Raw genomic sequence first — 26,471 nt, forward strand, 5'->3', positions numbered from 1 at the left:
AAATCGGCACCGTAAATGCTTGTGTACAAGTGTAGGCTGTGTTCTAGAATTGAAAAAGGTATATCACACAGTAAACTTACCATACACATATTTTGAATAGGAGATGGGCCTCTACCTTATGTGGAAAACTAGTGCGTGGTGAATTTTATTTAATACATTTGTTACAAAACAACTTTAGAGATGCAAAAAGTGTATTTGCTAAAACCTTGTTTAATCAGTGTAGAAGCACACGGCAACAACTCGAATATACTGTGATCATTGCTACCTACTTTATTGATAAATATACATTTTAATCTGATTATGTCCTGTGACTACTATTTAGAAAAAATGGGAGGGAAAGAGAGAAAAGGTATGAGGTGTGACTCTAACCTCAGGTGGCAAAAGCAATCCTGATTCAACACTGAAAATGCTTCAAAATCTGCCTTACCTGGAAAATAAACTGCAGTGTAGATTGTAGCTAAACAGTACAGATTTTGCATCCCTGTGTACTTTATAAAGCATCCATACTGTCAGGATGCAGCTGAGGGCCCTAAGGCAAGATGGGAAACCTATCTAATGCTATTCCTTAAAGCGTGGCAAAATGCTCACCACGCATCCTTATAGGAACAAGATAATAACTGGGGCTGTGATCTTATTTAAAGGCATATTCCGCCTTTTTCAAAAAGTTATTAAATGTGCCCGCATTGATAAAAAAAAGTGAATTTTTTTTTTTTTTGCATTTGAGCCTGCAAAGCACTGCAACCATGATCAGTGTATTACGGGTGCAATGCACAGGCTCCTGCAGACTCTTCCTCCGGTTTCAAGTCCATACGGCAGTACAGACCTTTTTTTATGGGGCTGGGGGGAAGTTATCAATGGGCTACAAGTGTGATGACATCATGAGACTTGTAGTCTTCATAGGACTTGAATGAAGAACTATCCTTCTCTATCCTAAAGAGGAACTCCAGGATTTTCAAAAGGTAACTCCCACATTGCAAGGATTAACTGCTCATTTATGTCTAGGGTCACAAATAAAGAAAATATACTTACTTGATCCTTGATTCAACCTGGCTGCTAGACTGTTCCTCGCAGCCTCTTCTTCACAAGGCACCAGAGGTCTAAGGACCTGTGAGGTTATCAGATCTAACAGGTCTATTAGATGCAAAGACGCTGAGGGACATACAGTACCACAGCCAGAGTGGAGAGGGAGAGAGGTGAGCACTGACTGCCGCACGACCGAGGATAGGGTGAGTATATCATCTTCTTTATTCCTTTCCCTAGACCAAAACAAGCAGGCAACTCTTGCAGTGTGGAGGAAGCCCCACTGCAAGAGTTAACTTTTGAATATCCTGGAGTTTGTCTGTAAATATTTCTGAGCTCCCTTCTTTGTTATTAAAGCAAACCCATTGTTTGCCCATTATTGGCAAAGTAACAGATTCAGTTTACAAACTTTTTGAAATAGTTTTTTGGACAGAGTGTCGTAGGAATAGAACCCCTGTCAGGTACAGTATATAGGGCATTCTGTGACCTCGCCGAGAAGCAGACTAAAACAAAACATATTTTTTTCGTGTAAAATAGGGAAAGGTTAGAACTCTTGTCAGGTTGATATAGCTATCTGTGTCTTCCTGTCCCAATGACAACTGTTCCCCGCATTTCTTGCTCCGCTGTCACAGGCAGTAAATGAGCTAAATTCACTCCAACAATGTCAAGAACATTAATAAAAATAAGCAATTACTCTTGCCAAGTCTAACTTAAAACTAAAAAAATTGGCTTTACTATAGTTGGCCATTAAGCATCCTACAATTACCATATCTGCAATATTCTACTTCCAGACAGCCTGGAAATCCTGCGTAAGTTTTGACTTGCTCCCCCACCACCATGTGACATAATTATTTTGCTGCACATAGCCTGTGCAGAAAGCTCAGCTGTGGGTGAGACCCATCAGGCTCCACCCACTACAGGTTGTCTGCACAAAACTACAGGAGGGGCGGATACAAGACCAATCACCCTGCACAGGGAGAGAGATCAGCAGTATGAGGTCTTTATTACACTAATTTCTTGCAGAGAAGCAAAGTCCAGGAGTTATTTAATGCTACATTACTGCACAGATGTTGAAGATACACACAACGCACACCAAGATTTAAATAAAAATACTTATATTACTTACATTTAGACAAGATTTGTTAGTCACTGATTTCAGCTTCAACTCCCTGTAAAGTGACCCTAATTCCTTGCCCAGAATGGGTGATATACAGGTTCACGCTAAAGCTGGCCATACACTGCTCAAATTTTGACTGATTCCTGCTGAAATCGGATCATACTAAAAGCCCTGTTGGCCTCACCCACCTCCTTAATGAAATTCATTTTTTTAAACAACTTTTTTGAAAGAGCTGTTTTTTTTAAGAAGCTTGGAGGCGGGAATCAATAGATTATCTAAGCATGTATGGTCAAAGTAACATAGATCCTCCTGCTGCGTGTGGCTTCACTTTAGTGGGGTCAGAACTGTGATCTCCAATTTTAATAGTGTGGGGATGAGTTAGAAGCTCTGTCATGTATTATTCCTGTGTGTGTCTGCCGTGGGGATAAAACATCTACTGTACTTCCTGTCTTGGTGACTTTTGACACAAGGACAGTAAGTAAAGGAAATTGCACTGTTGAGCATTATTTTCCCAATGGAAACTCCTGTCCTGCTGAGGATTGCAAATTGTGGTATTTGCTATCACATTCCTTTTGTGTCACAGGAGATGTCAGAATAGGGACAGAGACAGTATTACAACAGTTTCCAAAGGTTTTGGCTGGCGTTCTACTTTATCTGCAGTGGCTCTAAACTTTTAAACAGTATATGCTGCATTTATACATTATATATTCTTTTTTACTATACATAAATGCGATTTTTATTTTTAAGTAACTCTGCTCAGAATATGTTAAACGTTTATTAGAAATGATTCAACTAAGTAGCATTGCTTGCGTCTAAATTGGATATAGTGAATGTTTAAAGATTTCGTTTTGTACTTCTAAGTATTAGCTTGTAGTTAATATTACTTATGTGTGACACAACATTACTGTCTCCAAGTATTTACAGTGGGCATTACATTCTTTAATTACTTTGTATACATCTCTATCCAAAGTATGAAGCTGTACATATATTTTTGGTTTAACAAAATTTCTTCTAGAAGGAGTAAAGAGGCCTAAAGAAAACATTTCTATAACCTGAAAGCTAATTCTGCCAAAATAAACACACTGTTATAGAACGAGCATATTGAAGTTGAAGCTTACTTTATAAGTGAGCGTGTTTTATAGCTATTTCAATATATATATGTTGCCTGCATGCATTCACATATTTTAATAGGGCCTATAAATAATTGCACCTGTGATCCAGATCAGTTAGAAATTAAATATATAGCAATAGATTTTCCATAAACATGACTCCCTTAATACCTTTACAATTACCAGATTTTGTATTTGTTAAGAAAATTGTATCACATCATAAAACTCCAAAACTAACAACCAATACACTATCACGTAAAATGTTTCTAAACCTAATACAAACTTGCTAGCATATATGTTTTGACCATAATATCTGATTCTATGCATATTGGAAGGCATATGAAAGTGGACCTGTTACCTGCCCTGAAGGTCATCTTAAAGGGGGAAGTGTGTATTTCTGATTCCAGCCCTGTTAACAGCACTGCTACTGACCACCAATCCAGGGGGAATGGATTAATTAACACTGCTGCTGACCACCATTTTGGTGGGTGGGGGTGGGTTAAAAAACACTGACCATGGACACAGGAAGGGGGTTAAGGGGGGTAATAGCACTGCCACTGACCACCAATGTGGAGGTTGTTACTGCGGTCACTGTCACCAATGCAAGGGGTTATTATTGCAGCCACTGACCACCAATGTAGGGGTAATATTGCGGTCACTGATAGCAATGCTGGGAGTTATTAGTGTGGTCACTAGAACCAATTCTGGGGGTTATTACTACGGTCACTGACACCAATGCTGGGAGTTATTATTGCAGCCACAGACTAGCAATATGGGAGTTCATACTGCGGCCGCTGAAACCAATGCTGGGGGTTACTACTGCAGTCAATGACACCAATGCTGGGAGTTATTATTCCAGCCACAGACTAGCAATATGGGAGTTCATACTGCGGCTGCTGAAACCAATGCTGGGGGCTATTACTGCAGTCACTGACACCAATGCTAGGGTTTATTACTGTGGCCACTTACATCAATGCTGGGGGTTATTGCTGTGTCCACTGATGCCAATGATGAAGGATACAATTGTGACAACTGACACCAATATTGGAAGTTACTATTATTGCCACTGATTCCAATGATGGGGCTTTTATTTGCTCCCGCTTTCTCACACTTTAAGTGGGTGTTGCAGTGAAAAACACAGCAGGACTGAACACAATACAATTCACGCGATAAAAGCGCATAAAAATCCGCTGGTATGGTGTGTCCCTTTGGAAGTGGCGGGGGCTGCACGTAAAGCCCTCTAATTTTTAAGTTGTCCACCATTGTTCCAACCCTTTCTCGCTCCATCCTAAGCGTAAAAACATTTTGGGTAGACTTCTACTTTAAATTACCAACCTTTAGGGCTAGTCAGGTTATTGAAGACCCTACTCACAGTAAGTATGGCTGAACTAGAACAACCTTTGCCTGGGTACCATGTTAGTTTTGCATAAATGGATTACATTAAAAGAGTTGCCCCACAAAATATAGAATAAACACCTAGTTTCAGAGCCTTGCTTCCTCATAACACACTTTTACCCATTTAATTGATAATTTGAGGAGAAGTCGTTTTAATCACCTGATATAGGTTATAATCTTACAGGTTTTGCTGTGGGTTTGGAACTCCCTTTTAAAAAAAGAAGCCCAAAGAAAATTGGATTGCAAGAATTTGTTCTGAGAAGTCTATATTGTCTATACACTGTTTTTATGCTCATTTTTATTTTGATTCACCTGTTACTAGAAACTGCGTTGCCTTGATCTCAGGGAACCTATTTACCAGCTCAGGATTTAAAAATTGATTAACAGTTTATAAATGTTATATTACTGTTTATAAAATGTTTATCTATGATATATTAATCCTCACATGCTTTTTAACCTAGAGTATCCCACATAAAAATGCAGAGAGGTATAATGACATTCTCTGAAGTTGAAGTATATTTATATTTTTTAGTATATCACTTGATCGTCTTCATGTCTTTCAACATATTTTAAAGCATTTGAGATAATGAAAGTGTTTACATGCTAGTACAACAAAAGCTAAGCTCGCTACAAATAAATATAGTATAATATATATCATCTAAAACTTTAAATACCAAATACTGGAAACCACCCTAGTTCTGAATGCGGGTATGGATGACATAACTGATGTAATATTCTCTTAAACCTATATACGATCCTATTTATAGATTGCCCGGCATGAAGAAATGTCATTCTTTTCATTTTCACGTTTCTAAATAACTGCGTATCAAATGAATTCAAGTATGGCACATTTGCTCCCCGACCTCGTCTCTTACTGAGTTATGTCATGTTTGAAAGGCCTTGTGCACTCAGAATGAAAATTAACCTGTACATTGCCAGCTTGCTCAGAAAAGGGATTAATAGCTCAGAGGTTAGTGCAACTGCTAAACAGTTTGCAATACTAGCAGGGTGGTCGCAAAAACAACACCTGCTGCATAAGCACTTAGCAGCTGGGTCAACAGGCCCTGTAGGAGTTTATCAACTAAAAGGGCCACTTGCATTAAACTCTTCCTGTACTGCTGGGGAGGACCAGCCTGCTGGACGTTCAACAATGAGCAGATCTGCTTAAATGAAAAGATACAACATTTCTGGTGACTGAAAAACCACAAAACAAACTGGACAGATTTCTATTTATGACCTCATATTTATAATAATAATAAAATGTAACTGTCAATACAAAGCAAACATTTGGTACTTTTTCTGTGCTTTGCTCTACTTAAAATGAACGCAATCTTGTCTACTTTAGGCAGCAGAAATATATTCTGTTCTTTGCATATTATTTTATAGGACAATGAAGAACATTACAACTCAAAGCACCCAATCAGAAATCCTATTTCACAAGATAACCAATACTATACTAAGACCTAGAATATGTTTGCTATGGAATACTGCACAGCAATACTTAAAGTGACACTAAACTCAGAAGTTAAATCCTAAAAATACATCCAAGTACCTTAACTATTAACAAAAATGTAGCTTATTTGTAAGTTACTCGGCTGTAGATCCTCAAATCATCTCTGAATTGGTGCTGACACTGTCCTTCCTTCTGGAAGGTGGCTACGTTTGTTCTCCCTGGTCCCTGTGTGTGTTGTAAAGTAGCCACCGCTCCAGTCTGTGATGGACTACAATCTCAATACAAATTAGTAAGCTAAACATGAGATTGTAGTCTATCACAGGAGTGAGCTTGGAGCGGTGGTTGCTTTACAACACACGCAAGGACCTTGGGGAACAAAAGTAGCCACCCTCCAGAAGGAAGGACAGTGCCAGCACCAATTCAGAGATGATTTGAGGCTCTACAGCCGAGTGATACACAAATACGATACATGTTTGTTAATAGTTAAGGTACTTAAATGCATTTTAAGATTTAACTTCACAGTTTAGTGTCACATGAAATTATTTTTTTATCATTATTTTACTTCAGTCCTTTTTATGCTGGTCCAGAATACCATTTAACAAAAACACCTGATCAGAGAAAAATAAATAATATTTAAAAATGTGTGCTGTTCTGTTGTATGGCATTCTTATGCCATACATTCTTATTCTTTTGTGTACAAAAGAATACTTTGCATCACCCCCATACCCAGGGGCTGACTGGCAACTTTTAGCCCAGGGGGCAAACCTAAGTCTATTAACTAAAGCCATATAACCATACACAGCCACCTGTTGCAAAAATTGTCCATCCACACTGCGATTTAGAACAATGCTGAGAATGTCGAGAGTTAAAAAAATATATATTATTGGGTGAAGTATTTTAGTACATGACTGCGTTTTACCAGGGTGTTAGTTTATAGAAGAGGAGTGAGCTAGTGAGCTGAATATTTCCAAACAACACACTTGTTACTCCAAACATCACACACTTCTGGAACGTATATATAACCACATAATAAAAGCTTTACATTGTGAATAGAAATGTGTTTTGCGGTCAGTGTGGGTGTTCTCAAGGCTACGCACATCTTTCATTGACTGTATTGAAGACATTATGCTGAAAACTGCTGTACAACATTAAAGCACGACAAACACATTACACCTTTTAAACTGTGTGCTTTCAGTGGAATTTTCTGCCCTTCTGGGCGTCCATGCTTTAGGCAGCTGTTCTCATGAAAGCGACTTCAGCTCTGTGAAAGTGGTGAGGTCTTTTGAATTGTTTCACCTTCACAAATCCTCATTGGTAACTGATAAGTTGTTTAAAGAAGGAGAATAGAAAAAAATTGATTTATACCCAGGCAGCTTGGATATATTTACTTTTGGCATAATTTTGGATCTTTGGTGATTTGGGCATAATTCTTACTAGTATGTTTAAATTTTGAGACATTGCTGCTTTGATAATTAACTCAGGCTAAATTGAAAAGCCTGTCAAAATAATAATACTTTAATACAAAGTAATACAAAATAAAAGTAATGATGTTAAAGTTTGCTATGGACAGCATTTGCTTTTAGTACTGCCAATTTTATAGTATATTTCTTTCATTCTTATTCATTTGGTAATCTAATGCTGTTCAAATGTATTGTATTGTATTTATGACTCAAACAAGTGACAAAGTATTATTAGGGCAAAGATTTAGGCATAACATTTTTGCAGTGTTTATGTGGGTTATACCATTAATACTATATGCTTTGCCGAGGAAATGATAAGAAAAGCCACAATATTTATTTTCACTTTACATTGTCATTAGTTATTAAGTGCTCTGAATGAAACGTTACAAGATAAATGAAAAAACACTCTTTGCTCTTTGTTCCTAAACCTTATATGAAAATCACATTACTGTGTCAAATCGAATCTAATATCCAATTTATCCATCGACACTATGGGGTCAATGGATTTAGCATTCCTGTAGTCTGCCTCCTCCATATCCTCTTAGATACTCAATACAAAACATCCTTCTCGCCCACACACACAACAGCCCAAGTAGAAGTACTGCAATGGGAGGTCTGGCCTTTCAGGTATGACATTATGAGACCACCCTACTAGTTTACTTGAATGTAAGAACAAAGTCAAGGTCAATTAAGATGTTTTTTTGTAATCAGATCCCAACGGTTGACAGAATTCGCTGCAAGCACCAGAGACATTCAGAGAGTGACATTAAGACCAACCAGCAAACTGAGTAAATCCTGTGTTCATGTTCACTGTAGATCTATAGGTCAGAGTTATAAGCCATGGTGTCCATTAGTCACAGTGCAGGTTCAAACAATCTACCTCCCTGTCTTCTTTTCAATCATTTCGTAGGCTAACACAACTATGGGCTTTCTGGCCATTTTTTCCAAATTAATTTTGAGTTATTTCTCTGTGTTTACGTTCTTTTCTAGAAGAATGCTATGCTGTCCATCTATTTCTAAACGTTTACTCTGGCTGTAAACACAGCCATTTTGGGACCTGCATGTCTGTTGGCCATTATAATCAGAGAGAGCTAAGCTTCATTTATATACACATACAAGGTGCTCTGTATATCACTGCATTCCTGCCATTCAACTACGCAAAAGATCCTGCAAGACAAAAAGATGTCTTGGATTCTTATATTGATCTTTTCAGTTTTATGTTATGAAAGGAATAGGTTGACATGATACATATACAATATGTGTATGTATGTATATATACTGTATGTATGTTTTTATATCTTCAATTATATCCTAATTGCTGTTTTAATGGAATGAACCCTAACAACCTAATTTAGTTAGCTCAGTGGGAAGATCTGTTTAAATCATGCATCCTATTTTATATCTACATATACACAACATTTACAAGTGTTAACAGCTCATTTGTAATCCCATTCAAATACTCATTTAGAGTGCACTGTCAGTGTCCTTCCACACATCCAAATAGGTTACCATAAATAATAAGCCTTAACAGCAGTTATAAGTTATAACATATCAACTTTTATTTGTATTTATTTTATAAAAAAAACAACTCAAAGGGAGTTGAATGCTTTTATTTCCTACACTACCTAAAAACAACAGTAAGATGCGCAATGGATATGCAATGGCTACTTATCAAAAATATATTTGTGTTTTATTCCTAACCGAACGTGCTGACAGCATTAGGCAATATTATATTTGCATAGCATATACGGATGGTCTATCTAGCCAATTCTTTAATGGAAATGTACTTCTGTCACTTGTAGTATGGTAGTGTACATATAAGACTCATATCCATGTCAAATTTTGTCTTTATGTGAATAACTCAGTAATAGTCAGTTCAACACCCAACTCAGAGGATGTCCTTTGGTATTCTCCTCCAATGATTCAAACTGAGAAGCATGATACCCATTTTAATCTGCTCAGCAGTCAGGAGGAGAAATAGCTTAGGTCATAAATCAAGCCAACCCAGTTACCCTGTTGCCCAATAAAAGAAGGTGTACAGTGCTGAAAGTAGTGTTTCTCTTAAATCATGCCTACAAATGTATCCAAGCTCTTAAAAAGAGCTCTTAGATGCAGGTTTTGCCCAGTTTCTATAGTTCTTTCTATTAAAGAGGCAGTGCAAGGATATATGTTTATATGCAAAGTACAGTAACCCATAGCAAACAATCAGGAATAATTTTCCATTGATCTGGGAATTGGCTGCACTTTGCTTGAAATCCCTGATTTTCTTTAAGGTGCACTTATAGGCAAAACATTTTTGTAATCCATTTCTGTCACCGTAAAATTCAACATTGACCGGAGTCACCAGTGATAAGGGTAAATCTTCCATTGAGGCACCTGTTTCGGTGGTAACTGTCTAAAATGGGAATGCTCCTCTCTTTGAAGAGATTTCCTCTCACTTCCTGTTGCATTTCCGGGGTAGGAAGTTAAGGGAAATCTCCCCAAAGGGACATAGACGGCAAACAATAACCTGGCAGAGGTTTTAATCTTTCCCTACTCTAACCAAAATGAAAAACAAATGTTAAGGCTATACATACAATTAAAAAATACATGATAAAACTACACTTAGAGTCTTGTAGGGATGAATAAATCAAGAATAAATCTTGCCTTCCTTGGAGAAAATGCAGTCATAGGGGGTATAAGTCAGTGTGAGTACTGAGCCTTTTTTTCTGCAGCAGAGATAATGTGACCATGTGCCTAGTCCTTTAGGTATGGGATCAGTACTGGAGAGAACCTTGAGGGAAGGTAAGCATTTCCATCATGACTGTTACCATAGCTTTATTTTGGGATTCGAGTAAAGGTGTTTTAATTAGAATACCTGTACATGATAAGCTTTATAGAAATCATACTATCAATAAGTGTTAATGTCAATAAAAACCCTTGCTTTCACATACAGAACATGTGTATTTGCTCATGGGAGAGCCATACTTCCACACTTTATAAGCATGCTTAAAATGGCTTCACAAAGATTATGCTCTTCTGTCTTTTCTTTTCCCTCCCTACAAGTCTATCAGTCTCTTCAGAATTACTAAAAGCAATACCTTCTCAATGAGGCCATAACGGTATCTCAGGAGTTGTCGGCCAAGGTGGCTCACACAAAAAATTTGAAAAGTCAAATATAAAATTAAAACTTTAACCACTTAAAATTTGTGCTTGCTCAAAATACACTCTTTAGAAGTATGTCATGTTTTGTAAAAATGTTATGAGACTCAAACAGATAAGAAAATAAGAACAAATAATTTTAATATGAAAGAAGTGTAAAATAAACCTTACCTTTTAGGGTCAATAATCTTGTAGAGTTTTCCACTATGTGACTGAGTCATACTTTTACTGCTTGACAGAATGTAGACTTCACCTGTTAGAAGAAGCCAATATAGTACAGGGGTTACGCACACCATTTTATGACATACCAGAGATGCTTGTCAGATGTCAGATTTAGGTTAGTTTGGTATAAGTCATAGTTATGAGCTCTCCAGCCTACAATGCAGTGCAAGCCCTTTAGCTTTATGTATGAAAGTTTTTTCCTGGGCTGTCAATACTAAAGTAGTAGGCAAACCCACATGAACAATGTACATTCTGACAATCGATTAATGCCTGGAATATTGTTCTGCTTCTTTACATCAGCTCTTGACTGCCGTAGTGGAGCTAGTCTTGCCAATAATGTGCCAGTATCCAGCTGATGTGAGGTGGCACCCCATGGCCACTAGGCTTCTTCCCGTTCCAACTTTATCTAGCTGGTACAGAAAGTTGTATCACCAGAAGCACAGGAAGTGTATGAAAAACAACTTCTGCCCGCATCTGTTCATACACAAGGATTCACATAAAACATATGCAGTGGGAAAATATGCTACTCCTATTATGTACATAAGTCTTCTGTTGCCTACCTAAATAAACTATTTTTCCCATCTAATATTTGGCATTGGAAGATCTGTATGTATTTCTGTCTGCAACAAATGTATCCCGTACTACCACGTTATAAATGCCCAAAAAATCGAAATACATTTCTTCTAATCTCCAACAAGACTATCGCCTCTTTCAGTTATTTGGTTTGGAAAATGCTACCAGCTTTTCAGTTACATAGGTGTCTATCTGGTTATATGCAGGGTCTTTTTGGGCCATGTTTCATGTTACCTCTATATTTAGGGTATAACATAAAATATGGCAACACTCCACAGCTCCCAACCCCCATACCCCTTTCTTCTCCCCGCAAGTCCTACTCCTTTGCCTGCCAAGAACTGTGAATGAAAAGACTACGAGTCCCTCTGCTGCAGTGACATCACCGCACTTGTAGTCCATTGACAACTTCCTACTGCTGTAACTGAAGGTCCATACCTCGGTAACAACCTGGTCTGGGGGAACTGTCTGCAGGAGCCTGTGTGTTGCACCTGAGATACACTGATTGTGGTTGCAATGCTTTGCAGGCTCTAATGCAAACAACTAATAATTGATCCCCTTTTTTTCATTGTGGATGCATTTATGAATTAGCTATAAAGCTTTACATTTTACTTTGTTACAATTATTTTGAATGAACACTAAGGTCAGTTTTCTACAAGAGTTCTGCAAATCTTGCTAGTGGTTCTTCCTATTCAACAAAACAATGTCTCAAATTTATTTTGGATAGTGCGGGTGCTGAAGAAAATCCCTGTGAGTTTATTTTTTCACCTGTGTTCTATTAGGAAAATTTTCCTTCACTTTTTTGCCCCAGGTCCATAACAGGAAGTAAAAGAAGATCTATAAAAAGTGATGAGAAATTCCTGGTTACACAGTGGTTACTGAACTAGGTGTCCTCATCCCTGTTCCAGTGACAACTGTAACTTTGTGGATTTTTCATTAATTTCTCTTCTGGTGACAATGGTCAAAAAGACAAATGGAAAAGGTGACCCAGCCCACAGGGGAGATAGACAGTAATAAATACCTGATGACGGTTTAAAAACTTTCACACTCTAAACAAAATAAAAAGTAAAAGGTTTGGCTTCAGATGTACTTTGAAGCTGGATCTAAGGAAGTGTTAATGGAAATTAAAAAAACAAACATTGTTTTAACATAGTTCATTGATTTACCTAATTCATCTTCTCCAAATCCCTGTATATGACCCGTGAAGGGTCCTCTGCAAGATGCTCCGATGCCGAGACAAAATGGTTTCTCTTGCCACTGTTTCATGATGGAGTTTTTATTGAGTGTTACAAAGTTTCTGAAATGATACATTCATTACTTAGTTTTATTTCTAAACACTTTTTAAAATAATTTTGCCACTATCTGTAGCAATTTACTTGTTCCCGAACAATGCATGCGTCAAGCTCTATTCTCTAGCAAAATGGCAAATCCTGCCTTAGAGAGTTTTTTACCAGAACAAGTGTCCCTATTTTCCTATTTCTACACAGTGGAAGGAAGATTCCAATCACAAACAAGTATGATACTCTATATAGATATATCAGTGGTGGGTCTGCTATAACTACACGCTAAAACAAGCTTTAGAGCAAGAAAATGTCTATATAATCATCTTTTATAAGCCATAAAAGGAAAACAACATTTATGAGTTCACGTTGGTTTAAAGTAAAGCTGTCATCCGGGAGCTGTCATTACTGTCCCTTTAGAAGAGGTAGCTGTCTGGCTGCTGCTTTGCTTATGCAGTTTAGGAAAGTCAGAGAAAAGTCCTTGTTCTGGTTCCTGAAGCAGGAGGATACACATAACAACCAGGCAACTTTCATTTTCACATGAAAAGTTTAGCAATGCCAGTCTGTGTTTCCCTTAATGAGAGGTTTCCTTAAGAGCTGATTCACACCAAATGCATTGAGCTGCTTTTTCCAGCGCAGCCCAAACGCAAGTCAAGGCAATTTGCCTTGTTACAGGCAGGCACAGTTTACACCACCTACAACCACATCACATGCGCTGTGTTCATAGAACTTCATGAAATGTTACTTATGAAATTTCAATAAAGACCTACAAAAAAAAGGTAAATAGTGTGATGGGCCAGGATTGGCGCATCAGCACTGTGACTTCAAATGTACACCAGCGGCTGTGCATTGTAATGTGAATCCATCCTAAATGAACATACAGTACACAGAAAGCGAAATGTTACAGAAACAAAAAATATCTTCATTTGTAACAGCCTTAGTATGCGTATAAATTAGCACCTTTATTTACTATTTCCTGTCCAGGGGTAATTGAAACCTGATGCCCAGGCCAAATTTAGTAACATCAGTAAGCATTGGTTAATTTGACTATAATGCTATATAATAATTGCATACCTAAATAATTGTGAATATTTTTAAGGTAGTATAAAATAGAATTTTCATTATTTAGACAATTATAATATTAAACAGGAATACTGCAATCTATCTGTATGCTGAAATGACCTCTGTGAAATGAAACATTTTGTTTTCTGAATGAAACCTTCAGCTTGCATAGTGAACCTCACTGGTTCCTGATAATTCGTGGGCCAAAGCTGTAAGTGACAGTTGGGTTTGGCAGCTTGCAGCAATGCACAGTCTCAGCTCGTAGATTTACATATTCTCAGCATGAGGCAATGTGCAGATAAATAATATAGCTGAATTCTGGGGAAAATCCCAAAATACCCATGCAGTGGCGCTACCCCACACTGCACAGATTAAATGCTCATTTTGGTTCAGACTACCATTAAAAGCAGAATTACGTACCTTATCCTTTGCTTTTGCAGACGTAATCATCTGCATGCCCCCACTCCCCTAAGGCCACTTCTCTTTGGTGCTCTGTTGGTTGCAGGCACTCTGACATCATCACGTCCAATACAGGATCAACAGCCCTGCATTGGAAGTTAGGATACCAACTTCTTGCCCACAACCTGGAGCAATGGAGCAAAGTGGAGAGTGCCAGCTGCCAGGGGAGCAAGAGATAAGGCAAGTAAAACTGCATTTTAATGGTACCTTAGACAAAAATAAACATTTAACATTAATCCTTGCAGCTGGGGAGGAGCTTTAAAATGTCCCGGCTCAGCTTTCACCTACATATTACAGGTAAAAGGGGGTTGAAGGTAATATATAGTGATTTTGTACATATTTTCTCTCTTTGGTTATGGTCAGGACTAAAAAAATAATGAGCACTACAAACTTTTTTTAATAAAGTAAATATAAAGTGTTGCATGTTAATATAGCAAACTTTTATATCCAGCCAGCAGACGGAGCTCTAATCTCTTTTACATATTTAGCTATTTTATCTTTCAGCTGTTCCCCATGTATACAGAACTTGCCATCACAGCAGTGACCTATCCCTCATGCTAAAGTTGAAGTATTAAATCAAATGAAGCCACAGAGTCAGCTGCTTTGATGTCTATTTTGCTAACCCAAAGTGCTCTGGGGTTCCTTTGTTGTGTAATAAAGGTATATTTATATATTGTCCCTTTAAGTCACCAAATGTATGATATTAGCAGTGACAGTTAATTTCTTTCTTTTTCTGACCTAATATGCACCATTCATTTTGCATACACTTTAGCACCAACAGAGTTAATTTATATCCTAGCTTTCTGAATGAATCCAATTCCACAATCTTGCTATATATTAGACCCATGAAAGCCAACAACAGACTATGAAAATACTATCAGAAATGGAAAATAAATAAATAAATAAAACAATTATAACATACCCGTAGCGATCACCAAACACGTAGCTCCCATACAGCCTTTCTGACTGACATCCTCTGTATATAAAACCACCAACTGTTTGCCCACTGCTCAAAGGCTTGAATTCTAAAAGTGAAGGCTCACTTTCTGGAAAGGAAAAGGAACTGTTGTAGCATTAGGCCAAAACAGTACAAATGAAGGCTATAATATTACAGAAGTAGGCCATAACAGTACAGAAGTAGGACAGATCAGTAAAAGTAGTATAAAGAAATGTTGTAGATCTTGTAATATCCTTGCATAATACTACTGGTTTTCTATAGCTAAATCAAAATATATTTCACACAACCAAAATCTTTTTTTGGGGTCAATATTAGATGGTGAAAATGGCTAATAAGTAAATTAACAGTATTCTTTAGAGCATTGGGTTATCAATCTCAAGATCTAACAATTCAACTTCTATCCATCCATAGTGGCAGCCTGCTGTTATAGAGACAACAAGTTAGGGTGAATCTCCCCAAAGGAAACACCAAAAATTAACTTGAGTGTGAATTTGGCAGAACTAAAGCTGGCCATACACTGTAGTATTTTCTTCATTCAACCTGGGGCTGAACAAAGAAAATATAACAGATTCCTCCATCAACACTTACGAGCTTTGATCAAGGAATCTCCCTCTGTCCTCATCAGATTGGATGTCTGCTCAGTTCGTCTGAACATTTTCCGACTGGCTCCTTCAATCAGCTGATAGAGGAATGCCGGCTGAAAGGGTGCTGACAGCAGCACCCACTGTGTGGATGTCACATTGTGTATGGCCCGCTTAAAGTGACATTAAACCCTCAGATTTTGTAACATCCACTCCACAACTCTCCCCCTCAGTGTCCTTGCGTGTCACTAATCTACTAAATGACATATCAGTCTGGATGTCACAACATTTCTTAAAACTCAACCTTTCAAAAACTGAGCTCATGATATTTCCTCCACCCCGTGCACCTTCCCCCAACATTTCAGTTGTGATTGATAACACAACTATCCAACCCTCCCCTCATGCCAAGGTCCTAGGTGTCATCCTTGACTCGGACCTCACCTTTCTTCCCCACATCCAAATCGCTATCCAAAGCCTGATGCCTTCGCCTCCGTAACATCTCCAAAATACGCCCCTTCCTCACCAATTACACCGCAAAACTACTCATACACTCCCTTGTTATCTCTCGTCTTGACTATTGTAACTCCCTCCTCATTGGCCTTCCACTACACAGGATATCCCTCCTTCAGTCTATCATGAATGCAGCTGCCAGACTCATAAAGATATAAGGATTTAAAAGGAAGAGCAGCAAAGAGAAGGGAAACAACCATGGATTACAGTAAGGCACACATTACAGTATTGGTTTATGTTAAAAACTCTGAGGGTTTAATGTCACTTTAAGAGCTGATCAGGCTATGCTGCACTGCAAACAGTGTTTCAAATACTGGCAACTGGAAGAGTTGGTTAGGTTGGCTTACAGGAGTAAGACAGGGCAATGAGGGTGTCATCAGCTGGGTGAGGGTCATCTACTTTTAAAAAGAGCAAACTCAAGGTGGAAATGTGATACAGAAGCTGGAAATCTTGCAAACTTATTGTGTCAGGGATATGTCAGTCATAAAAATGTTTGAACAGAAATACAAGTACTTTATCAGGTAAAATGCATTTGTCTATAAATTGTAGATGTAACTGTTTGGATGAAGGTCTGCTTTTAAGTAACATTATCAAAGAACAACAGTAATTACTTTACCTGTCATTTCGTAAATCAAACAGGAAAACATTGGTGAGAATTTATCAAAACTGGAGACAGACTCTGGAGCAGTTGCCCATGGCAACCAATCAGCTTCTCTCTTCAGTTTGCTTAGGTAAGATTTGAAAATGAGACAGAGAAGTTGATTGGCTGCAGTGCAAATCTTCTCCAGATTTTGTCTGCTCCAGTTTTGATAAATTCCCCCCATTCAGTTACTAAACTTTGGCTTATAGGTAAAACAGCCAATGAGGTCAATTGTTATTTTTTTTTAAATTCCCATTAACCCAGCTGGCTGTTTGAAGTGAAAACCAATTTGTAGGGCTAACTCCAAATCATGTCATGATTGCAAATAGATACCCATATTGCAAATATTCGTTTTTAAAAGAGTGCATCAGCCAGGACATTCTTTTGTAATGTCAAAGTTAAAACATTTTGCCAGCAATATAAATAAGGAGAACTTAATATATAACTAACTTAATAGATACCGAGTATTTGGCCGAGTATTTGTACTCTCCCAAATGCTCTCAATACTTATCTCGATACTGGAACTTCCGGTATCAGGATGCCGGCAAGTCATTACACGCTGCCCGACTTCCTGATTGGCCGGGAACGCAGCTCTATGCTCCCTCATCACCAGGAAGTACGGAGCTGCCTTCCCGGCCAATTAGTAAGCCGAGGGGTGGGTAATGATTGACCGCCCAGCTTCCTGATTGGTTGGGAAGCTGGCCAATCAGAAAGCCGGGCAGCGAGACATTACACACCAACGATTCCTTAATGTAACTTCCAGGTATCTGTACTCTGTATCGGCGAGTACTGGAAAAATATCGGTACTCGTACTTAATACCGAAAAACCGGTATTGGTGCATGCCTACTTAATACACATTCATTTGTTCTGCGGTATGTATCATTATGTGTGCAAAAACATATTAACAATCCTATGGAAACAGCCAAGATCACAGTATAGCCTACCATAATCCTTTCCTTTAATGATTGGCAAAACCCTGACATTTGTCCTGTTCTTGGTGCTTGAATCTGAACACAGGATTGTTACATTCATACTGCTGTCTTTACTATGACGGTCAACAGCACATCTATATGATAAAACAGAAAAGCAAATAAATTATTTTTTATTTTCCCTACAATCAGTTTTAACCGACTGTCTTTCATAAGAGTCATCAGAGTCTCCCCTTACATCACAGTCCCCAGAGTACCCCCTTACATCAGAATATTCAGAGTCTCCCCTTATATTAGCTTTGTCAGAGACTCCCTTTACATCAGAGTCCTAAGGACAGAAGATGTAACGGGGGACTCTGATGTAAGGGGAATTCTGTAGACTCTGATGTACTCTTACATCAGGCTCCCCAGAGTTTCCCCTTATGTGTCCTTGCAGACAGTAGTTTACTTGGTTGGGATGGGCGGCTGACTGAGAGGGGTGGGCAGCAGGAATATATGCAGAGTTGAATGCTGGGAAGGACAGTTACTGTGGAGGCAGCACAATATTGGCTCATTTCTAGGATGCTCGGTGGTCCAAGCAACCAACCACCAGTGGGTTTAATCAACCCACTGTAATTATTTAACTTCCTGGCTGCTGGTGGTAGGTTGCTAATACACTAAGCGATCCTAGCAACAGCTGGGGATGAATAATGACAGCGGCAGTGACTGCTGCTGTTATTATTCATCCCTCGCTCCTGCTGGTTAGTGAAACTGCTGGGCAGTCTGCTGTCAACATTGGTTAGCAAACTTTTGCTGACCTTCAGAGCGGTGCTCCCTCCTTCAAGTGGTGCCCAGGGCATGTGTCATGCCCTGGATTCGCCACTGCCACGCTGTGCCTGGTTTCAATTTCAGTAACTGTCCCGGAACACAATAGATCATACAAATCAAGAAAGTCAAAGTGATGTTAAAGCTCCTAGTCTTCATATCTGTTCTAGATCACTAAGAGCCCATTCAGACCTGTCTGTTCTTATGCTTTGCCTTAAAGTGGCATTAAAGTCAGCATTTTTCCCCCATTGTAATTGTGCTGTAAGGACTTACCTTAAGTGAAGCCTCTTGATCCCATCATCTTCCTTTCACTTGTTTCCAATGCTGGTGCCGGTCTCTGATCCAGCGCTGACTGCTGTGTCTTCTATGTCCCATGGTGTCTGGCCGACGTGCACACTCCCGGTTGCATGCATTGACTTACACTGTATTTCTCCTCTTCTCCCCGCGGAAGATCGCTACTGCACATGCGCCCGCCCCATCATCCTTCATGGCCAATCGAGAAGCTCCAGAACTTTAGACAGGAGCGAACGGCGGAGACACAGGTTTAATTTTTTTAATGTTTTTGCATATACAGTATCTACTGCTTGCTAGCGTAGATATATGCAAAAAAAACCTAGAGTTGAATTATACTTTATTGCACATTACCACAACACATTGCATCAAAAAATATGTATTTTGGCCCCCCTTAGGCTCCATTCATTCACACATACCGATTGGAAAATCAGTGTTTTCCGCCCATTCGTCCACGCGGCACGAAACGCGCATTTTAATATACGGGCAGATTCCGCATGTTTGCGGCTACTACTATAACTGTAACTCACAGAATCCGCTTGGAAGTTTTGGCGTGATGCGTGTTTTTGTGCCACAGACATCGTGCTGGTGTGAACAAGGTATATCGTAATATATTGTTTTTTATGTTTTGCACGGTTGTGCAAGTATAAAACCTCCAATGTGTGAATAGAGCCTCAGGATGATATACTAATGGAGTAGAGACTGTTCACTATGTAAATGGAATGTTCACTTAGCTTAGAAAATAACATAAGGGCTGTTTTTAATTTGAATACCCAATTATGTGCAAAGAAAATTAAAATACCTAGAATCTTGCTAGCACCCAATTATGTGACTAAAGTGAAATCAGTTTAATCTTAAACTAACTTAACATTAATATTGCTAAGTGAGCAGCCTTTACTTCTAAAGTACATCAACCCCAATGATTTAGAAAGTACGGAGGCCAGTGAGGTTGATTTACTAAAGGAATAGAGACTGTTCACTTAGCAAAGTAAATGTTTACTGCACTTAGTAAATGAGATTAAGCTGAATTCACTTTAACCAGTCAATCTTTTGCAAGCATGAATCCAGTTTTTTTAAATTTCCCTTGCACATGACTGAATATGCAAAAAGTGAACACTGCTTTACCTAATTAATGATCATTCACTTGACACAGTAAACATTTACTTTTATTAACTGAAGCAAAGAAAAAATGGAGAGAGAAGCACCCTGCCCAAAACCACCACCCCCAACCCCCTTGGCGAGCGCTGTATCCTTTGACTTTGTCCCCCACAAACTTTCACTTTTACTAACTGAACAGTCTCTATTGCTTAACTAAATTAACCCCACTGGATCAGGTAACTAGCATTTTTAGGAGCAGAGGTTGATCATGACAGCCTCCATATTCACTTAGTACAACTTTCCTTTAGATTTGTAATGTATGATTTATGTTGGGCCCTTTACTGATTTGCAGCAAGTTCTAGTAGCTTTTAGTTACACTCAGATCACCAATTGTTGGTGACATTTATGGAGCATATCACAACAAAGGTAAACATAGCATGTATGCAACTTCAGCACTCTCCATACTTTACTTTTTGAAATGTTAAAAAGATAAAACAATGACGGTAGCAATGACATTAACAATGACAATATACTGGCTTACCTGCCTGGGTTATGTAGGCCATGGGCATATATCTCTGGCGGCTGATTTGTGCTATTAAAATGTGGGTTGCTTCTAGGTATGGAATAAAGAGCGCTGCACCCATCAACATCAACATCTAGCCTCAGTACGGATCCTGTAAAGTCACTAAAAGAGTAAAAGAAAAAGGTAGACAAGGAATGTTTCATGAGCAACGCAAAATGTCAAATAATTGAGAGTTAGCTGTTTAAGAGTCTGGAGATGTGCTATTCCTATGTAAAGTAAAGAACATGTACAATGTAGGCTAATAGAATCAAACTATAGACTCATAACAGGCTTCATATAAATACTTAAAGTAAAACTTCAGCCACAATTTATATTTTTTAGCTTTAATAAACTGATAAATGAGTGGAAATGGTGTCAGGTATGTTCTTCTCTTTTTGGCCCTGTTGGGGAGTTTTCCTATCCTGGTTAGAATATTCTTACTACAACAGGAAGTTCTAGTTGTGCTAGAACTTGTGCTATCCACCTGATCTACTGCAGGAGTATAAGTGTCGTAGCTGGGTGTCTACATACACCAGGCTCTAGGCTCCTGCCTAGTTTGCTTGAATTCACATGAGTATATGCATTATGATATGTCTGATCTGTGGAGAATCCAGAAATCCAGACAGTGGTGATTAGATTGTATGATTCACTGGGGACAAACCTTTAACATATATTCAGATAAACTAAAACATTAGTTGTTGAGTCTGATGATTTTATCCATATGATCAATATCCCAAATCTGCTCAGCTTTTCCCATATAACTGTGCTGACTCTCTTTCTGCAGATTATTGGAGTGTTGGTGCTGGGTCCCCAGAATGGGTCTACTTCCTTGAGATGGTGGAGTTGTCTTGTAGGTGTACAATGACTCTGGGCAGGTGGCTTGCATTTACAAAAATATTACTGAAAGTGCTTCAGATTGGAAGTAGAAGAAGACCACACTCAACAATTCAAGTCCAATGATGTAATTGAAATCATCCTATAACAATCCACTTAAGAACCCATTATATTTCGGGGGCTTAAATATGCCTCCTTCACCAGGGCTGGAATGTTGGTTTAAATCAAGGGTGGAGTCCAAAGGTGGGAAGGGTACCTAACAATAATATATTGTTGCTAGACAAGTTGCTCAGCAGCTGGTTGCTCTAGATGACCATCATCAGTACAAAGCATGGAATGTGGCCTGCTAACAAAGTATACATCTCAGGGGGTGCAGCATGGAGACATTATCTGCAGTACTGTATGGAAGGATTCCATAAGGTTGATTTACTAAACCAATGCAGAATTTTTACTTAACAAGTCAAAGCTGTGTTCACTTTAGTCATGCACAAGACTGTTCTTTTAATTTCCCTCACACATGACTGGGTACTCAAATTGAATAGAGTTTTACCTTATGCACTAACATAAGTGAATGTTCACATTCCAAAATGAAGATTTTCTACTCCTTTAGTAGATCGATCCTTAAAAACTTGTAAATAAACAAAAGGAAACTTGCGAGGAATTGACATTTAGTAGCACCATCCAAAACAAGGTAAGGGACAATTTGAGGTCCCTTACCTTGATATAAGATATAAGATATAAGAAACCACTTTTTGAGATGAGTATTCAGGATGAATTGAAATACATTGTAATTTACATTAAAAGTGAAAATGTTTATAGGTTTCTTATTCCAGCTCAATATGGTCTGAAAGCGAGAAAGCAACCTTTATGAAAATGTATATTTTTTTTACCTCAAACCATCCATTTCTTCCATATCATCAATAGTTATCATTCCATCTCCAAGGAAAATATACAAGAAGCCATCTGGACCAAACAAGAGTTGTCCTCCCAGGTGTTTTCTGTGTAACTCGGCTACTTCCAGAAATATCCTCTCTGTCCTCACATCAACTTGACTGGGGTTCTTCCTGTTTCCAATGATGGATAAAAACCGCTGAATGCATACAATTTATAATGTTGGCACACTCTTCACACATGTGTCTTTTTTAATATCTGTTGATTTTTAAACTTATATTGACGATAACTATGATAATAATAATGTAGCATGGAAATGTCCATTTGGTCTGCCTTTTTCTCTACCATAATCCTGTTTACAGGCTTCACATCCACTCATTTATCTTGTAGCTATGTTTCTTGTTTTGTAACCTTTTAGAATAAAAAACTTGTGATCCTCCACCCAAAAAAAGAGGGCCTGTCACACAAGTCGCATGGACTTGCACCCCCATACCGCTGTGATCATGGACTGCATACCACTAAGCAATGGGTCATTGAGGCTGGATTCACATCTTACATTGTGCAAATGCGTGCAACTTGATATGTTTTTTTTACAAATTATGTGTGAGTTGATGCTTGTTTAACGTGCATCAATGGGCACTCTTATTTTTTTGCCTGGAAAAATAAATAACTTCTGACTTCTTGTCATATGGTTTAAAATACATTAATATTCATACTTATGGCCTACAAGGTGCATGCTGATGCAATAAAATACACGTGGGCACCGATTTCTCTTAAATACATGTATATCCTAAAGCAGTGTGTACCATATATACATTTTTTTTAAATAAAATACAATATTTCTTTGATTCTTTCAGTGCTGCTTTTATACATCTTCATGTCTATGTGCACTCCAGCAATGGCTGCATGGCACTTCTCAGGGTGGTTTCATGGTGGTGACAGCAATAGACCAGTCCTGCGTAATGTGTATTAAAATTACCACTTGCGGTCTCCAGCAAGAGCCTATGTGGCTTGGGGCATAATCTGTAGAAATGGTCAGAGCGTCGTCACCCTATAACAAAAAATGTCCAGGCAAGGACCTGCGTAGCAGGATCACCAGGTACTATTGTCAAGGAAGCTGTATATTTAATTGCTTTTGAATTTAGTTTACCGTGTAACAACTCATATGAGTTTTCAGTAATTGGATTTACATATACTTCTAAGCAGAACTCCAGACAAATCAAATCTTAACCCTTACAGTGCTTGTTTTGCCTAGGGAGCTAAAATAATTGTACTCACCTGAGCCATGATCCCGGCTTGCTCTTAGTGCGGTCCCTTCAGCCTCGCTCCCCCCCTGCTCCAGGCCCTGTGAGTCCTCACGTTCTATACAGTGTATAGAACATGAGGATGCCGAGGGACATACCATTGCTGGAGGAAGCCATGTAGGAGCCAGCTGGGATCGCAGGTGAATATCTTGGCTCTTTAGACAAAACGAGCACTTAACCCTTGCAGTGCTGGTTTAGCCCCTCTGCAAGGGTCAAGATTTGATTTGCCCGGAGCTCTGCTTTATTGCACAGCAATGTGATTGGGCCTGATCTGCATGATGGTCTGATGTTTACTAAGGTGTCACTGTAGCAGCTGACTGTCCTGCACTGCTGGGAGTCATTTAGATGTGAACAGTTTTTCACTCTTCTTCATAATTAAAAAGTATGCCATTCAGTGTAGTTTGGTAAGTTTCACTTAATCCTTTTTTTTTAAGGGGCAGTAAAAACAAGGATATTTTTTTAAGAATAAAAAAAGGAAAATGAAAATAAAGTCAGCTGGTAAGGCCTCTATTGTAAACTGAAAGAGACCATAAGCATATTTTTTTTCTTTAAAAAAAATCTAGATCTTATCAGAAGTGGGGATGATTAAAATACAGCTAATATTGTGGGGAGAGATATCTTCCTGCACATAGCTGGTTTTCTGACCAGTAATCCTGCAGACCATCAACTGCATCTGGTAAACCTTCAGCCTATAGCTCATCACCTAAAATAAAAGGTTGCACAGTTGCATACAATGTCAAATATTTCGTTTGTGGACAGGTAAGAGCAGCTTGTAGAGGATCTTTTGCTACCTTCAAAAATAATAAGTGGTAGATGTGGTACCTAGACACTGTATATTCCACAACTCGAAGAATGTGATCGTGAGGTCCGCTGGCCCAGCGTTCTTGGTTGGTGGTGTACGACACATACAGCTTTCCATTTTTCTTATAATTGGGATGGAATGCAAGGCCTAGCAGCCCCCTTTCATCTCCTCCCTGCAGTCAAACAAGAAACACAAAGAATTGTAAAGTTAATTATGTGCTTTATTGTGTTTCAGTTGGAACCCCCAAAAAAAAAAAAAGAGTCTCTTTCTTTCTATCGGTTATTCTGTGCCCAATCCTTTCTTTTTCTTTTCCGTGACTACCCGACATAAACAGATTATAAAACATTTCACTTTGGGGACTATTTAAGAGTTTGGACAAGACAATTGTCTGGTGTGGTTATCTAGCTCTCTGGCTCGTATGCTACTTTTGTGCAGTGATTTGTGTGTGTAATCTTTTGGTAGCCATGAAGACAAGTCTAAGTGCTGTGAAGAATTCTTAGCTGGGTTACTAGGTTGCTCATAGTTCCTTGTAGGAAAATCAAGGAAAAAAGAAAAAAAGGTAATAATGTTTAATCCAAATATGCAAAACTGAATGGGAAAAAAAGCAATTGCGATTGCCAAGTTCCACTGTCTTGGCAAAATGTTTTGAAAACATTCGAATTTCTAGTGTAATATGTAAACCTTTGTTTTACCCTGGGGGCAGCTACATCACTTGTCACTACTCTGGTGGTCTTCCCATCATGGCTCACTGTAGGTAATAACCTGCTCTCTCTGACTCCTGCACAGTGTTCAGAGCTGGACAGTGCTCAGTGCTAGCTAAGGCATTTTCTTTACATAAATGGAAGCAAATGAATCAATTCTCATACTGAACGTCTATACAACCCACCGTGCACTACTAATAGAACACATTGGGGGGAATTTGACAAAACTGGAGCAGACAAAATCTGGAGCAGTTGCCCATGGCAATCAATCAGCTTCTCTCTTCAGTCTGTTCAGTTAAGATTTGAAAATGAAAGAGAGAAGCTGATTGGTTGCCATGCACAGCTGCTCCAGATTCCATCTGCTCCAGTTTTGATTAGACATGTGCACTGGCAAAAAATTTGTTTAGTTTCTGATTTTGCGTTATTTCGTTTTTCAGGATTCGGGTCCGAAAGTCAATTCGTTAACGGTAGTCTGTACGAACGTTTGTTTTCTTTTCGTATTCGTTTCATTGCACCAAAGTGACATTAAAAATGTATTATTATTTTTTTAAATGCGTACAGACTACTGCTAACGAATTTCGTCTGGATTTTGGTTTTAGAATATTTGGATTCCTTTTCATTTCGTCATTTCTGTTATTCGGAAATTCAGATACATCCGAATCTCTGAATAATGAAAATTCATCCGAGAAACAAATTTTTCCAAAACGAATCGCACCTGTCTAGTTTTGATAAATTCCACTCATTGACTTTTTCTACTAACAAAACATCTACACCCCAGTTCCACCTAAAATTGACTTAACTGTCTTGGGTGGCGTTCCACATCTCTCTTTTTTAACTACTGATATGATATTTCTCTACGTTCCAGAACAGCTGTGACTGACAGTCCTACTTTTGCCACATGCCGAATACTCCTATGCAGTGCTATATCTTCTTCCTACCTAGACTGTAAGCCTCCAATCTATGCAACATGGAAATGCATGCATTGCTGTATTGAATGAGTATTCACATCCCATCACACTCCTGACCGATGAATCCCAAAGAATCTAAGGTAGGTGCTGCAGTAACCAGCGGATGGTGCCACATTTGAGAACAATAAAAAGAAGAGTCACCGGCACCCCAGCTGTGATACAAGCACAACTTGTATTGACGAATGTTCATATTATCACAAATCAAAATGTTGTTTTGGGGCTGCACAGGGTCTCTTCATCAGGCATACAATGTGCATACTTTGTATGCCTGATGAAAGGACCCTGTGCGGCCCCAAACCTAATTTTGCT

The 26,471-nt window shown here is 38.6% G+C and overlaps 1 protein-coding gene across 1 annotated transcript in view; it reads right to left on the reverse strand.

Moving 5' to 3' along the window:
• Positions 1-26,471, reverse strand: part of HHIP (hedgehog interacting protein) — a 106,138-nt gene that overhangs the window by 8,139 nt on the left and 71,528 nt on the right. Inside the window, exons 5-11 of the mRNA XM_018552981.1 lie at positions 24,514-24,665; positions 22,387-22,560; positions 20,642-20,785; positions 17,923-18,044; positions 15,211-15,334; positions 12,654-12,784; positions 10,867-10,948 (exon numbers count right to left, since the gene is read on the reverse strand). Coding sequence (XP_018408483.1) covers positions 10,867-10,948; positions 12,654-12,784; positions 15,211-15,334; positions 17,923-18,044; positions 20,642-20,785; positions 22,387-22,560; positions 24,514-24,665 — 929 coding nt within the window. The remainder of the gene's footprint in view (positions 1-10,866; positions 10,949-12,653; positions 12,785-15,210; positions 15,335-17,922; positions 18,045-20,641; positions 20,786-22,386; positions 22,561-24,513; positions 24,666-26,471) is intronic.

Source organism: Nanorana parkeri, unplaced genomic scaffold (genome assembly GCF_000935625.1).
Source record: "Nanorana parkeri isolate BGI_ZX_2015 unplaced genomic scaffold, ASM93562v1 scaffold104, whole genome shotgun sequence".
Taxonomy (NCBI): domain Eukaryota; kingdom Metazoa; phylum Chordata; class Amphibia; order Anura; family Dicroglossidae; genus Nanorana; species Nanorana parkeri.